Here is a 13,933-nt window from a genome sequence, read left to right on the forward strand (position 1 = left end):
CTTGTTTAATGATATTTAGTAGTAAGTTTGAAAATATAAACCGGGCTTGTTAAAACTTGGATTTTGAGATTTTTAATGGACTTTAATGGCTGTGTGAAAGAAGCACGGCCAAAGCTGTTAATCAGATAGTGGACTGACAAAGGATGATACATTTGTTATATCCAATATTGCTTTCATCTTTCATTCTGTTTAATGGCTCAGGGAAGCAGTTCTACAAAAAAAAAAGCAAACTTATTTAATACTACTCCTTATATAAAATGATCTAGACGGCCATTTGTTGGTGGTTACAGATGCAGATGTGTATTCATAAGATATGAAAAAGGATGGCCTGGCTTTTCAAATACTCTCGTTTAACATTTTGTTAAAATTTCATATGCCAAGTCAATTAATCAACGCAGCTTAGGTCGACTTCAACTTTGGTATGATCTCTCAGAGAATTTAGGGACACAGGCAAACACATTTTTAATGATTGCAGTACCCCTATTCTTCATTGACACAGTTGATTTGTTCTTCCTCAAAATGGCAGCAAGTTTTTGACAAGTGGGGAAATGTTTGGAGACGTATGCATATAAATTTACTTCTAACTGCCTGGTGACAAACGAAGTGCTCAAGCTGCAGACATGAAACCTGCTGCCGAAGGTTCTGGAAGAAGAAGTAAGAAGGGCAGGAGAAGATGATGGTGTTTGATGGCTACGCAGTTTTACTGCTTGGCCTCAAAAATATATTGCACCTTTGAATTTGTAACATTTCAAGAATGCTCTTCAGTTGTTTGAGTCTTTCATCATTCATATTACTCTTATTTTTTGTGCCTCCACCTTGATGGCTCTTAAAAGAAACAAGTGCACAAGACCCATGATCTAGTGTTTCTATTTCATTACCATCATTATTTTTTTATTATTACTTTAATGAAATATGCTGAGAACAAAGGCATAGCTTCCAAATCTGGCTCCACAGAAAGGAGACCCTGCTGACCCCAAAACAGTGCACATTTACACCTAATAGTCCATCTAATTTAATTAGCTGTTTAATTATTTTAAGAAGCTCGGTTCACGTGTTGATTTTAGCCGAGGAATGCTTCTTTTGAAAGTAAAAAACAACAAGCGTTTAGAAATCAACAAAGTGTTGAACTCATTAATTCCTGAAAATCTCATAAGAAAGAAAAATCCTTAGGGAACGGAGGATCTCAAAGACTTGTGGAACTCCATTAGACAGCCATTATCATACACAGCAGGTGACACTAAATTGCACTAGTGTTTCTTTCAAAATCCTCAAATCAGTTTGGAAACTAAAACCAACAAAGCAAACTTCTCAAATTGTTTTTTCACTGGAGCTCATAGATAATGTAAACTGCTATCCAAGTGTCAGGATTGTGCTCACCTTGTCCTTTACGTCCAGCAAACAGCATAAGGTTGTCTTTGACGGCAGAGGAACTGTCTGCAAGCGTAAACTTCAGCTTGAATTCGTAGAAGAAACTGAGGCTCGGGATGGAGGAATAAGCCACGAAGGAGGTGTAACCAAACTCATCACTTCCACTGAATCTGGGACGAGTGATATTGACGGCTGCAAATCAAACACATTCAGAACACGCTCGAAAGCTCACATTTGTACTGTACATGCTTATGGATTAGCTGCTGCAGGCTCTGCGGTGCATGTGTGTTCATTTTGTTCAAAGTAAGAAGTCTGATTCATCATTCACCTCAGAGCCTACCAAAAGATGGCACTATTGCCACACAATACAGACCAGGAGTTGGTGAAACGTTTCCTCATCCGTTGCTCAAGCATGATGACCTGTTTTCAAATACTACCACCTTTTCTCATCCTATTCTGTTTTCATTAGTAGCTGTTTAGGAAGGATTCTGCCAAGCAAGCTTAGCATCGTACCCTTTGTTCACAAGGGTATTGCAGTAACCCCAACGATATTCAATAACAGTCTCAAGTTTACTTATTCTGAACGCATCGTTGATTCAGTAATGATCCTGCTTGTACTCCATTTCAGCATACCCATCCACTTGATTTTACACAGGGGATTCAATGTGAATTTGCCCATGCTTATTGAAAACTACATGCCGCTACGTGGTTGTTGTTGCAGTGTGGATTCAAACACAAAACTGCTCTTCTTCACTCAAACACCTTGCATATTCTTCTTCAGCCCCAGGAGATGGCTTAGAGGGCTTCAGAGCACCCCTCCGCGACTGCCCTCAGCTCTGTTTGGCTGCTAAATTATTAATAAACCCGCAAAGGCTTCTGTTATCATCTCCAGTCTGCTAGAGCTGGTTGTGTTTGTCTATTGCTTCTTGTAGTGTAGTGGCCACCATGTTATAGAGCCAACACCTATTTTTAAACTGTGCTGTTGTTGATTTGATATTAAACATGATGCTTTTCCCCTATAATAACAACTAAACTCTCTTTTTCTTTCCACATCGGCACCCTTAAAATATATATGTTTTAAATGAACTGCTGTGTTTCTATGTGAAATAGTTTATCCCTGTAAATACATAATTTGACCAAAATTTATCATGAAAATGTATTTCCATACTTTGACTGACTTAACATTTGTGCCATTGCTTATGAAAATTGTTCTTTGTGTAAGTGGTGAATATTTCATGATGTTGTATATCTTTAATTAAACAGCTCCTTTTTAATTACTGAGCATCTTATCTTTCGAGACTAAAAGTTCCTTACTGTATAGATCTAATGCACCAAAGTTTCTTTTATTTTGCATATGTTGTTAATTTTGTGTCATCCAAGAGACATAAAACAGAGCTAATTTAAAGAACGCCACATATTTGATATGTTATGAAGGTCCAGAGCCTAGATCTCAGCATTATTAAAGCAGTGTGCAATCACCTTAAATTAGATGAAACAAAAAGGCATCCAACACCCAGAGAAGAGCTCTGATTGGTCTTCACGAAGCCTGGGGGATTATTCCTGAAGACTACTTAAAAAATGACAAGAAAGCTTCTCTAAGAGAGCTCAGGTTGTGTTAGAAGAACAGTGGACATAACTTCCCATTTTCATAGCAAAATATAAAGAAACAAGAGCTGGTTGTTAGAGACCTTTGCACATTACTGTACATCTTATGTTTTCCTGTTACTCATTAATTTCACTAAGCAGTTACTACTACATTAATAGTATATTGGCATACAGTTCCCATTTATAGTTTCCTTTAGCTAACTCTTGTACCTACTGTTGAGTGGAACTGGTGGTTATGGAACATATTATTAACAAAGAAGCTTATGGACTGCCTTCACGAAGTGCATCCATCTGTGGATTATAACACCACATCCTGTCGAATAATATTACATAGCATTTCAACTTTGCTGTGTGTTTGTGTAATACTGTGCACAGGAGCTGTAGAGGAAAAACAGAGTGACGTGCAGCTCTGGATCGTGAAATGAATTCAGACATAAAACTGCATGTATACAGTATGCAGCTCAGCTGAAAAAAAAATATTGATAAATAAATGCTGGGCAAACAACACCTTCTCAGTTTCTATAGAATGAAAGGCTTAGAAAAACTTACACCACTGCTAAACTAAATTGCTAATCGACAATAATGTTGCACTTTGTTCAAAGAGTGAAGCTCTTTAAGATTGATTATATGCAAATGCAAAAAAGACATTAAAATAACTCGTGAAGGTTAAACAAAGTTGTTGAACTCTGCAACATGTAAAGTCTTAGAACTTTTTGAATTTATTTGGTCTTATTTGATTCATTAAGACTTGCATGGCAGGTGAAGAATTTATAATTGTCAGCTGATGACTGCTAGAGCTGATGGTAGCACTCAAAAACCATGAGCTCCTCTAAGCAAGTACTGAGATCTGAAAATGAAGCTAATTGATGCCTACAAAGGAGGGAAAGGCTATAAAAAGATATCACGGCGCTTCAAGCTTGCAATTTCTACTCTATGAAATGTCATTAAGAAGTGGCAGAGGATGGAAGATGTGGAAGTCAAGACAAGATCTGGAAGAGCAAGAAAACTTTCTGATAAAGCTGTGCAATTTGCTATGCTGAAAGACAAAGCAGATCCATGGGATGGGTTAGCTGATGGCGTGCAGTGTGTTGATAAACAGGGTATGCATGGAACAACCTTACCTGTGTCACCATCCCAAAAAGTATTCAACTAAGGTTTGCTGGAAACTGTCAAAAGCTAAAGTTAAAACCTGGCTCCTAAAACCATATAATACCAATAGTATTGTATGGTTGAAGAAAACTGAACCCAATTTGATAAGACGTCGCACTGGAAATGCACTGCTTTAGGGTTGTGTGGCACCCAAATTTTAAATGGATAGAAAAAAATCATTTCAAGTATTGCATGAAAGCAAAAAAAAGAGAAAAAAACAACAACTTAAAAAAAAAACCCAAAAACCTGACAACAGGATAATGATCCCCCAAAAGGCTGATAATCCAAGCTGAAATAAGAAACACGGACTAAATCTGAAAGGTCCATGACCTGCACATGCCCTGAACATCTGTAGTCAGAGCTGCGTGTGCAAAAAAAAACCCAGGAAGTGTCCATGAACTAGAAGTGAACTTCCAGAAAGAGTCAAGAAGACGAAAGTAACACTAAAATTTCATGAAATCGTTTTTTCCCCCTTTTTTGGCACAGTTCAAACATAACAAAATATGTCATTTCACCAATTTGACACATAAAATTATAAAGATGAAACAGCATTTAGCTGTATAATTACCAGACAAGACTAGTGTAAGACACACACTATAGCTAAGTGTGGAGTAAAATATATAAATCTGTATCTGTAAGAACATGTGCTATACTGACAGTATCATATACTGAAAATGCGGTACATCATTTTCCATGTTTTATTTCTATCAATTCCAATCATGAATCTTTAACAGGAGGTATTCCAACTTGTGTACAAAGGTACAATATTAATAGTTCTGAGTGAAGGCATCTTCAATACGCATGAATGTTTCATGAACTTGATTCTGGAGGCATTTCAGCTTTGCTTCCTAGTCTTGCCTTTCCTCCATTTCCTGGTTGTTCAGACCACCTGATGGGAACTGAACCAAAGAACTGAAAATATGACATTAAGAAAACAAATACAAACCATATTGTTACTGTTTCATCTGTCCTAATAGACACAATAGAAGGACAAAAATAAATAAAAGACGGCCCTGCTGCCGTGCTATCACGGCTGGTATTTTGCTAAGGGCACCACGTTAGGAAACAAGCTCCAAAGTAGCAAGTAGTCCTGGAAGGCAGGAGACCTTAGGAGTGATCAGTTTGTCTCTGATCTTGTCTGATGTTATCAGGATTAAAATTCAAATGTCAGCCATATACTTAGTGTGAAACTGGAAGGTTAAATTTCTGTGTTTGGCATGTGGGTGCTGAGATTCTGACAGGGGCTGTGGCATGGCTGAGCGACTTATATGCCAAGCACCCTGCTGCCACCACAGCCAGTTTAGTCAAGCAAAACCTTTTGTTTCTGAGAACCATGACCTGTGAAGCCCTCTTCTTTATGGCATTACTTTTTGGAAAACAGTCACATAAAATAATACAGAAACCATCATAGAATAGAAAGATAATTGTATGAAATAAAAAAAAAAATCTATTTAATCTTTTCTAGGTATCTCATTTTTCTAAAACATTTGACTGAAATCAAAAACATTTTTAAACCACGTTAGCTGTCATGGACAGTGAAAGACAAGGATGCAGTTTACTCAGTTTATAGGTTTAGTCATTCATTTTGGGATATGTTAAGTATCATTTGTAAATCCATCATGCTATATTTCAAAATTAAGGATTTAGTGGTATGTCACTGCATGCTCATTGGCTAAAGACTCGTGAATCACAACTTGGTAGCCAGTGATAACCAGAGATGGGCAGTAACGCGTTACTTGTAACGCGTTACTGTAATCTGATTACTTTTTTCAAGTAACGAGTAAAGTAAGGGATTACTATTGCAAAATCGGTAATTAGATTACCGTTACTTTCCCGTAGGAACGCTGCGTTACTGCGTTACTAAAACCGTGATTTTTTTTGCGAGAATGTCTCATGACAGTGACGTAAGCAAGTGCGACGTTGGTGACAGCAGCTGTGTGCAGATCAACAATGGATAATATATCGAGTGCGGGAGAGAGTATGAGCGTGCAGCGTTTAAAGTGTGGAAGTACTGACCTTACTTTGAGTTTGATTCCATAAAAAGTGACAAAAACATTAGCGTCCATCGTGCGTGGGAAGAAAACTTCTTTTTACAGCGAAAAAAACCCCTAAACTTCCGAGCAAGCACCGAGTAGCTACGACGTAATGGGAAACTCACAGAGACACTCGCGCGGATTCTTCAACTGACCGCAGCACACCTGCACCAGGGTAACCCTCCGCCTACCCTGCTCCTGCTTTACAGGTGAAAATAGAGCAAAAGGACCGCTGAGTCTTTGACTTTATTTATTTTCTGCTGTGTTTTACTTGCATCTGTTTGAAAGAGTGAGTGAAAACACAAAAAATATTTTATTTTATGTGCTGGAATGTGTAGAAAATAGGTTTAAATGTTAAACTAATTTATTCAAGTCAGAGAATGTTGCATATAATTAAATGTTTTGCTTGATGCATAAAGTTAAAAGATTAAAACTGATAAAACAAGTTTTAAAAAGAGACTTTTCCATTTGATTACATTTTGTATGATGGATTATGTAGAAAAAGTAGAATTGGGCTGAAAGATCTATCACTTTATCACCTCTTCAGGTTGTAAATCGTGTTTTTAAAAAGTAACTAAGTAACTAAGTAATTAATTACTTTTGAAAATAAGTAATCAGTAAAGTAACAGGATTACTTTTTTGGGGGAGTAATCAGTAATTAGTTACTGATTACTTTTTTCAAGTAACTTGACCAACACTGGTGATAACTGAATATAATTTGTAGTTTGTGTTGCACATCTGTAGTAAAGAATAACTTAGTTATTGATATGGCACAATGCTACGTGACCTACACTAAGTAACCTTTGTGGATTTAAACACCTCCAACATAACAGCGACCGCCACCAATCAGAGACGTTGCTCTTTCAATTTAGGATTGTGGGTAGAGTTTACATCTTTAATGAATGTAAAAAAGAAAGAATTGGGTGCACAAGTTTGAATTTATGTAGGATTTTCTCTAAAACATACAAGATTAAACTTAAATATATACATACAACACCACTAATATGTGGTTCAATGTTCCTCAGCAAGCTGCATCTTGACCAGAAACATTTGATAGCTTCTGGCACAAGACTGCCTGGATATTTAACCACTCTTCTTGGCAGAATTGGTGGAGTTCATTTAAATAGTTTGGTTTCCTGGCACAGACCTGGCTTTTTAAGGGTTGTCCAGAAATTTTCACTTGTGTGAGGTTAATGTTAGCCTGATTTATCTATTCAAAAAAACAGTTTTGATGTGTGTTTGTGATCATTGTTCTGTTGGAACATCCAACTTTGTCAACTGTCTATTTGTTGATCTGAGGTGAAGTTGAAGAATTTGTGCAATGTCCCAGAACCATAGGCAGCAAAATAGCCCCGGCGCATGATGCTACCACAACCATGCTTGACAGCCGGTACAGTATTCTTAGGTTTGAATGCATCACCTTTACTTCTCCAAACAATCTTTGTCTCATCAGATCATAAAACCTTTGTTCAGAAAGCATGTGGCTTTTCGATTTTGGAGCAGCAGCTTCTTTCTTGCTTTGAGTCAATGGTGATGTAAAACTTAGTTCACTGTGGACAGTGACACTGGTGTTCCAGGAGTTTCCAGTTGATTCCTGAGTTGTTCCTGAACATCCTAATCAAATTTCTCTCATTTTAAGGTGACAATCTGGCTCTTCTTCCAAACATTGGCAAAGCATCAACACATCTGAATAACTTGTACAATTGTTTGAAGTGATGATATTTGAATTTGCATTCCAGAAATGGCTCCAAGAGACCTTCCCAGCTTTTGTAAATCTACAATTCTCCTTAGATCTTCAGTAAGTTCTTGAATTTTCACATTATTTTGAGTATTTGAGTGAGTGCTCTCAAACAAATCTGACCTGTAGTCAATCATGATCACTAACGAGAAGTTAATAAACCTGCCTTGTCAATTTAAAAGACACTGCAGAACCTTCAGCACCTCTTGTTAAAAGATTTAAGTAAACATTTTATATATTTGTGTCGCTATAAGGATTGTTTTGATCGCTGAATCATACAAAGCTACTCTAGTATAGTCTGAGAATAAAAATAGGAAGTTAGAAATTTGCATGATAGTTCTCATTTAAGTGTCAGCAACATTTGCAAATAGTACCAAACACAAAAGTTATTGTAGTAAACTGCTTATAACCCTTACATTTAAAACACTACTAATGCAGAGGAGCAGCCTGACATAAGAAAAAAATATATATGTGAGACAGTGCTGAAACGACAGCTGTTGGGAAATAAGATCTTATAAACTTGAAATAGGCTAAAATATTCAAACAAGTAGCCACAACTTTTGTCCTGATTATCTGACTCCATGGATGGAGGAAGATTTTTTTGCTTTTTCAGCAAAATTTGATTTCATTAATCGTTTTATTTAACAACAGACGCTGATTCTACCAAATGCTCAAGGCTCTAATTCACTACATGTCTGCAGATCACTCTCTTAATGAAGCTGCTACATCTGCCCTGCATTGTTCCGTGTGTAGCTGCTCTGTGAATCACTTACTTTGGTCACACAGCAGACCCTGTCTTCCATAGGGACACAGACAAACGGCCTCTAATGGTGACTTCGGGATGCATGTGGCTCCGTGACTGCAGGGGTTGCGCTCACAGGAGGTGAGCTGGCACAGCCGTCCGGTGTATAATGGGGGGCACTCGCAGAACCAATCCTCAGCATCACTAAATGTACAGACAAGCACGTACAACATATAAGAAGTGGAGTGAAGCTGAAACTACGCACACTGAAATGCATAATTTCAAAAGAGCATGCAATCCATGAGATGTCGGCTATACACTTAGTGACAGTGGTGGAGAAAAATATAAATCCCAAAGGTTTGGATGTGTGAATCATAGAAGTAGCTGCAGGAAGCCAGCATCATTAGCGTACAACATCACATGTACGCTAACCAAAAACAAAACAAAACAGAATTTTTTGGCATGTCAAAAAACCTAAAACCAGATTTTTCTGTCTAATTTCCACCATTAAATTGTGTACTTTCTCTCTTGGCAAGAAGCAGAGGGTGACCTAGCATGCAAAGTGATATCCAGACAGGGACTTTATAGGATGCTCGAAGATGTGCACAACTGAAAGGTATAAAATCAGACAGAGGAAGCATTGGTGGGGTTTCAAATCTATAAATTAATAATGTGTTTTGAGCAGTGCTGCAGAATATATTTTGCTCCTTGAGAAAATGGCTTCTAGAAATGAAATATTTACGTTCTGTCATCAAAGTTGAGAACTGTTTGATATGACTATATTGAAACACAAAGGGATCATGCTTGAACTGATGGTTATTAGCAGGCTGCTTGATTCCAAGCTAGTTTAAGGTATCGTGATGTACAGCTGTCCAGTGTCACTGACAACTGTGAAAAATGGTTTTAAAGCAATACTGAAAGATGGAAAAATGTCATGTAGTGAACAGAACAGGCGGTGTTATTTTTTATAGGCTTTGACAACCTGCAAGAGGAAGAATTAAATATTAAATGCTACTGCACCTCCTGCTGCAGCTGTTTTGATTCAATGCTTTGAATCCTGCTAATTTGTCCCTTGCATCGTCACTTAGTGTCAGTGTTTAAATGTTGGTGGCAGACAAATTGTGTGGGTTTTCCTTCAGAAGCGCCAGATTTCTCCCACAGAAAATCTGAGACTAAATTACACGTAAGTGAGACTACATGTGGACATGTTTGTCGTGATGCTTTCGCAGGGAAAGACACCGATTCAACAATCCAGACCTCTGCACAGGAAAAGTGAGGACAGAAAAAGGATAATTGGACAGTTGAACAATAGGGGCGGAGCCAGGGGCCACACCACAGGTGGCTATGCATATACTCGTAGAACTGTTAACTACTATTTTTTTGAGCTGGACTTATAAAAATGTTTTTTTTTTAAAAATAATTATTGAAATATTCATTATTAAATGTACTTCTACATGTCAATCATATCTGCACAAATGATAAATATTGGCCTACAGCTATTTGATGCATATATTAAACATATTTTTCTTTGAAAGAATGTATGATTTACCACATAGCAAATATACTATTAAATATAATAATATTACAATTGCTTCATTTACTGCCAAAATATATTTTAACCTTTTTTCCAAACATGGGTTTTGCGGCTTAGCCGAGAATACATTTAATATTTAACTTTCTCTTTTCTCATAAAACACAGACCACAAAACAATTAGCTGCCATCTGTAGGCAAGCAGCGATTCTCCATCACTGAACGCGGCTTACAATTAACAGAAGGATCAGTTGCGCGCGAAATTCTGCCCGACCTAAGATTCATTATCGATTAATTTTGATCCTCAAAAGCAGTAAAGGAAAAAAGACTTAACCTACCAAACTCCATGTAAATGGAGGGAAGATACATCATTAAGCTTGAATGGTTAAATGACTTGTGCAAAAACAGGCTGCAGATATTTCTGTCTCCAAAAAAGTAAAGTGTAGATAGAGCAGCAACACTCGAGTTTTAATTGGCCTAATCAAAAACTTGATGTGTGGGGTGACAAAAGGTTATTCTAATTTGCCACAGGCAATCACCCTGATTACTAAATTGTAGTAATGTTTGCAGATAAATTTGAATATGTTAATCACAAATGCATAACGCCATATCTCCAGCCAATCGAATCCTTACCGCTGCAGCACACACGCTGGATAAATAATTAAAGAAGACATACATTTTTAATCTAATGAGTACCAGATAAAATGATGAATAATTGACCGGTTAGCTTATGATATTCCTGTCAGCTAGAACAATAAGATGTGCAGCCACATGTATTTCTCAGATTTCAGTAAGTTATTTACAGAGGGCTTGTTTTTAAGTGCTTGTTTGTATGCAAATACACTTCTACAGTAAGGCTGAAGTCCTCAGCTCTCTGGATGAAAGCATTTATAGATTGTAAAGAGCCAGTTGGATGGACGTATACTACACATGCTCTGTTTGTTGGTGGGTGGGAAAATTATCTGAAAGCGTCTGTTCCCTCACTCAATTAATCTGTAACTTGAATTGCATTATACGCCAAGTGATGAAGTGGAATTTACACACGGCTTTGACCTGACATTCTCAGACTTCTGAGCGAGCGGGAGGCTGTTCGATATTTTTCTGACCTCTTCCAGGCAACCTTGCAAACTTTTCCTTGCCGGTGGAGAAGGGTGATGTTTGTTAAGTCTCCATCACAGAGCCTTTTGAAACATACTGCCATAGAAATGCATACAAAGATGAGACTTGAAATAAATCCATATAGAAAGGCAGTATAAAGCATGAAGGAACTTTTCTCAAGGGATCAGACAATATTTGTATGGTCCAACCTAGAACACATTGCACTCTGCAGAAAACTGTGCTTTTCAGTAACACTTTTGGAAGTATGTTCACATTCAAACTTCTCACTTTTGAAATATGCCAGCATATCTATTCAAGTCTTATTTTATACTGCAAAACTCTTTAGCCTTAGAATTTTTGTGGAACATTGTCCTCTAATAAAACCGAACGCACTGCCGTGATGTCTCATGAATTAGCTATTCTTGACATCGCTGCATTTTTGCAAACTTACCAACTCCTTAACCAGCAAGAAATTTCCAATGTTTAATAAAAACACAGAAAAGGAGTGTGGAGAGTGCACCTCATACGAGAGGAGCTACACTGCACAAAGACTGTGTTTGCATTTAGACCCATGCTGCACTGATAAAGCGGGAGGCCCAGAATGACACAGTTTATGGACAAATCGAATGCAAACCCATATTTCAAATGATAAGTGAATAAAAGTCACATCAACCCCGGGCCCGTTACACTGACAAACAGCCAGTCTGATCAGCAGTAACACCGAGGTTTATATTTACCATTCGTGTCAGAGATGCTGTGATTTAAACAAACTGTGTGTAGTAAGAGCTGAGAGTGATAAACTTGTGTATTATCTTTGTCCACGGCACACAGTGGACCGATAACGGACAAAAACTTGAGCGTTTTGTTGCTGCTCTGTGACACTGCAACAGGAAACAAGAACTCACTGAACATACAGTGTTTAGGAGAACACTAAAGAAAGAAAAAGCGAACGTTTTATTTGAAGTATTACTCACAGAAAAATATCTGAAACAAGCAAAAAATGATAATTAATGATAATCTGGAGCACACACGCATGCATAAATGTGCATGAAAGAAATAATAATTAAAAAAAAATCTATGCTGCTGTACAGATTTCACAGTGTTTTCTGTCTTGAATCTTAACCTCAGACAATAATTGCATTTAAGTTGACGGTAGAGTAACTGTATGCAGCGTAGTTTTCACACAGTTTTTATTTGCTCCTCATGTCTGATATGAACATTTACTTTGCACTAAAAGGACGTTTGTGTAAAGAGCTGCATGGCACCGGCTGGATATATTTCCCATGATAAAATGTTAGTTACACAGCAACGTTCAGTACAGTACCTCTGGGATTCTTTTCATTACAAAATATTTCAAACATGTCATCTTTTCATACACTAAATACATACCCAATATATTTGTGTTTCCACAGTGTTTTGTAAGCTGACTTCTAATTATCTTTGGCCAAGGGATTTTGAACATAAAATACACTTAGGGAAACATTATTACATACACCTTGGTAGTAATGGGTTGGAGTTCCCTTTCCTGTGCACCTCAATTTCTTATAGCATGGATTCAATAAGGTGCTGGAAACATTCCTCATAAGTTTTGGTCCATATAGACGCGACAGCATCACAAAGTTGCTTTAGATTTGTTGGTTGAACATCCTTTATAAAAATTTCCTGTTCTATCACATCCCAAAAGTGCAGACGCAGCACAACAGCTTCTGCAGCAGAAGACCACATCCAGTGTGGTGGTCTTAATGGTTATGCGAGTTACTGTTGCCTTCCTATCAGCCTGTTATCAGCCATCCCAGTAGATGTGAAATACTCAGACCAGTCCGTCTGCCACTAAAAACCATGACACATTCAAAGTCACCTAAAGTCAAAGTCACTTCATCATTATGATGCTCGATTTCAACTTCAGCAGGTTGTCTTGACAATATAAACATGTCATGTCATGTGATTGGCTGATTAGATGCTTGCGTTTATGAGCAGTTAAACAGGTGGACCTAACAAAGTGTCTGATGATGGCACTGATCAAAAGCCTTTTGGACATTTACAGTGTAAATGTCCTAACTTTGTTTAATCTTGCAGGGATTTTGAAGAACCAGCAGAAAAATAGGCCTATCTATATATGAAAGGTGAAATAACAACATTTCTAGCCTGTAACAACCGAAAAGTAACCAACACATTTTGTCATCATTATTATTTTGCAAGGACATGAGCATGTTGGTAAAGCTACCTTCTTTCTAAGAGAGTTTGAGGAAAACACTTTTTAGGAGATGAAACATGTTGCACTTATCCTGCTGAGTTGTTGGAAAGTTTTCAAGAGATAACATTAACCCAAAGTGAAGCGAGTCCTCATCATGTAAAACTCACATTTGTGTGTCCTGTGCCTATCTGTCACACACTCACACTGTCAGGCTCTTAAAGCGATACAATCAATTTCTCTCTTTTTGAGCTCATCATCCATGACAGCTGTAATTCTTAGCTGTTCTACAGGAGACATTATTTTCTCCATGGCAGCAACACATTGAGGAAGCATTCACAAAGTCACATAATCATTCCTGCCGACTGACTCTGCTGAGAAATCTGGTATAAACAAACTTCAAAACATTACAATTTTGAATTCCGGCTAACCAGAAACACTGTGGCTAAGAGGTAGTCGTCAAAAACAATACTTGATG

At 37.5% G+C, this 13,933-nt stretch overlaps 1 protein-coding gene across 5 annotated transcripts in view; it reads right to left on the reverse strand.

The window, feature by feature from the left end:
* eys (eyes shut homolog) overlaps positions 1 to 13,933 on the reverse strand; it is a 177,394-nt gene that overhangs the window by 9,381 nt on the left and 154,080 nt on the right. For all 5 annotated transcript variants that reach the window (XM_076891743.1, XM_076891744.1, XM_076891742.1 and 2 more), the window contains 2 exons: positions 8,667 to 8,839; positions 1,378 to 1,560 (listed from right to left, as the gene is read on the reverse strand). In XM_076891743.1, coding sequence (XP_076747858.1) covers positions 1,378 to 1,560; positions 8,667 to 8,839 — 356 coding nt within the window. The remainder of the gene's footprint in view (positions 1 to 1,377; positions 1,561 to 8,666; positions 8,840 to 13,933) is intronic.

This window comes from Maylandia zebra, linkage group LG13 (genome assembly GCF_041146795.1).
Source record: "Maylandia zebra isolate NMK-2024a linkage group LG13, Mzebra_GT3a, whole genome shotgun sequence".
NCBI classification, from domain to species: Eukaryota; Metazoa; Chordata; class Actinopteri; order Cichliformes; family Cichlidae; genus Maylandia; species Maylandia zebra.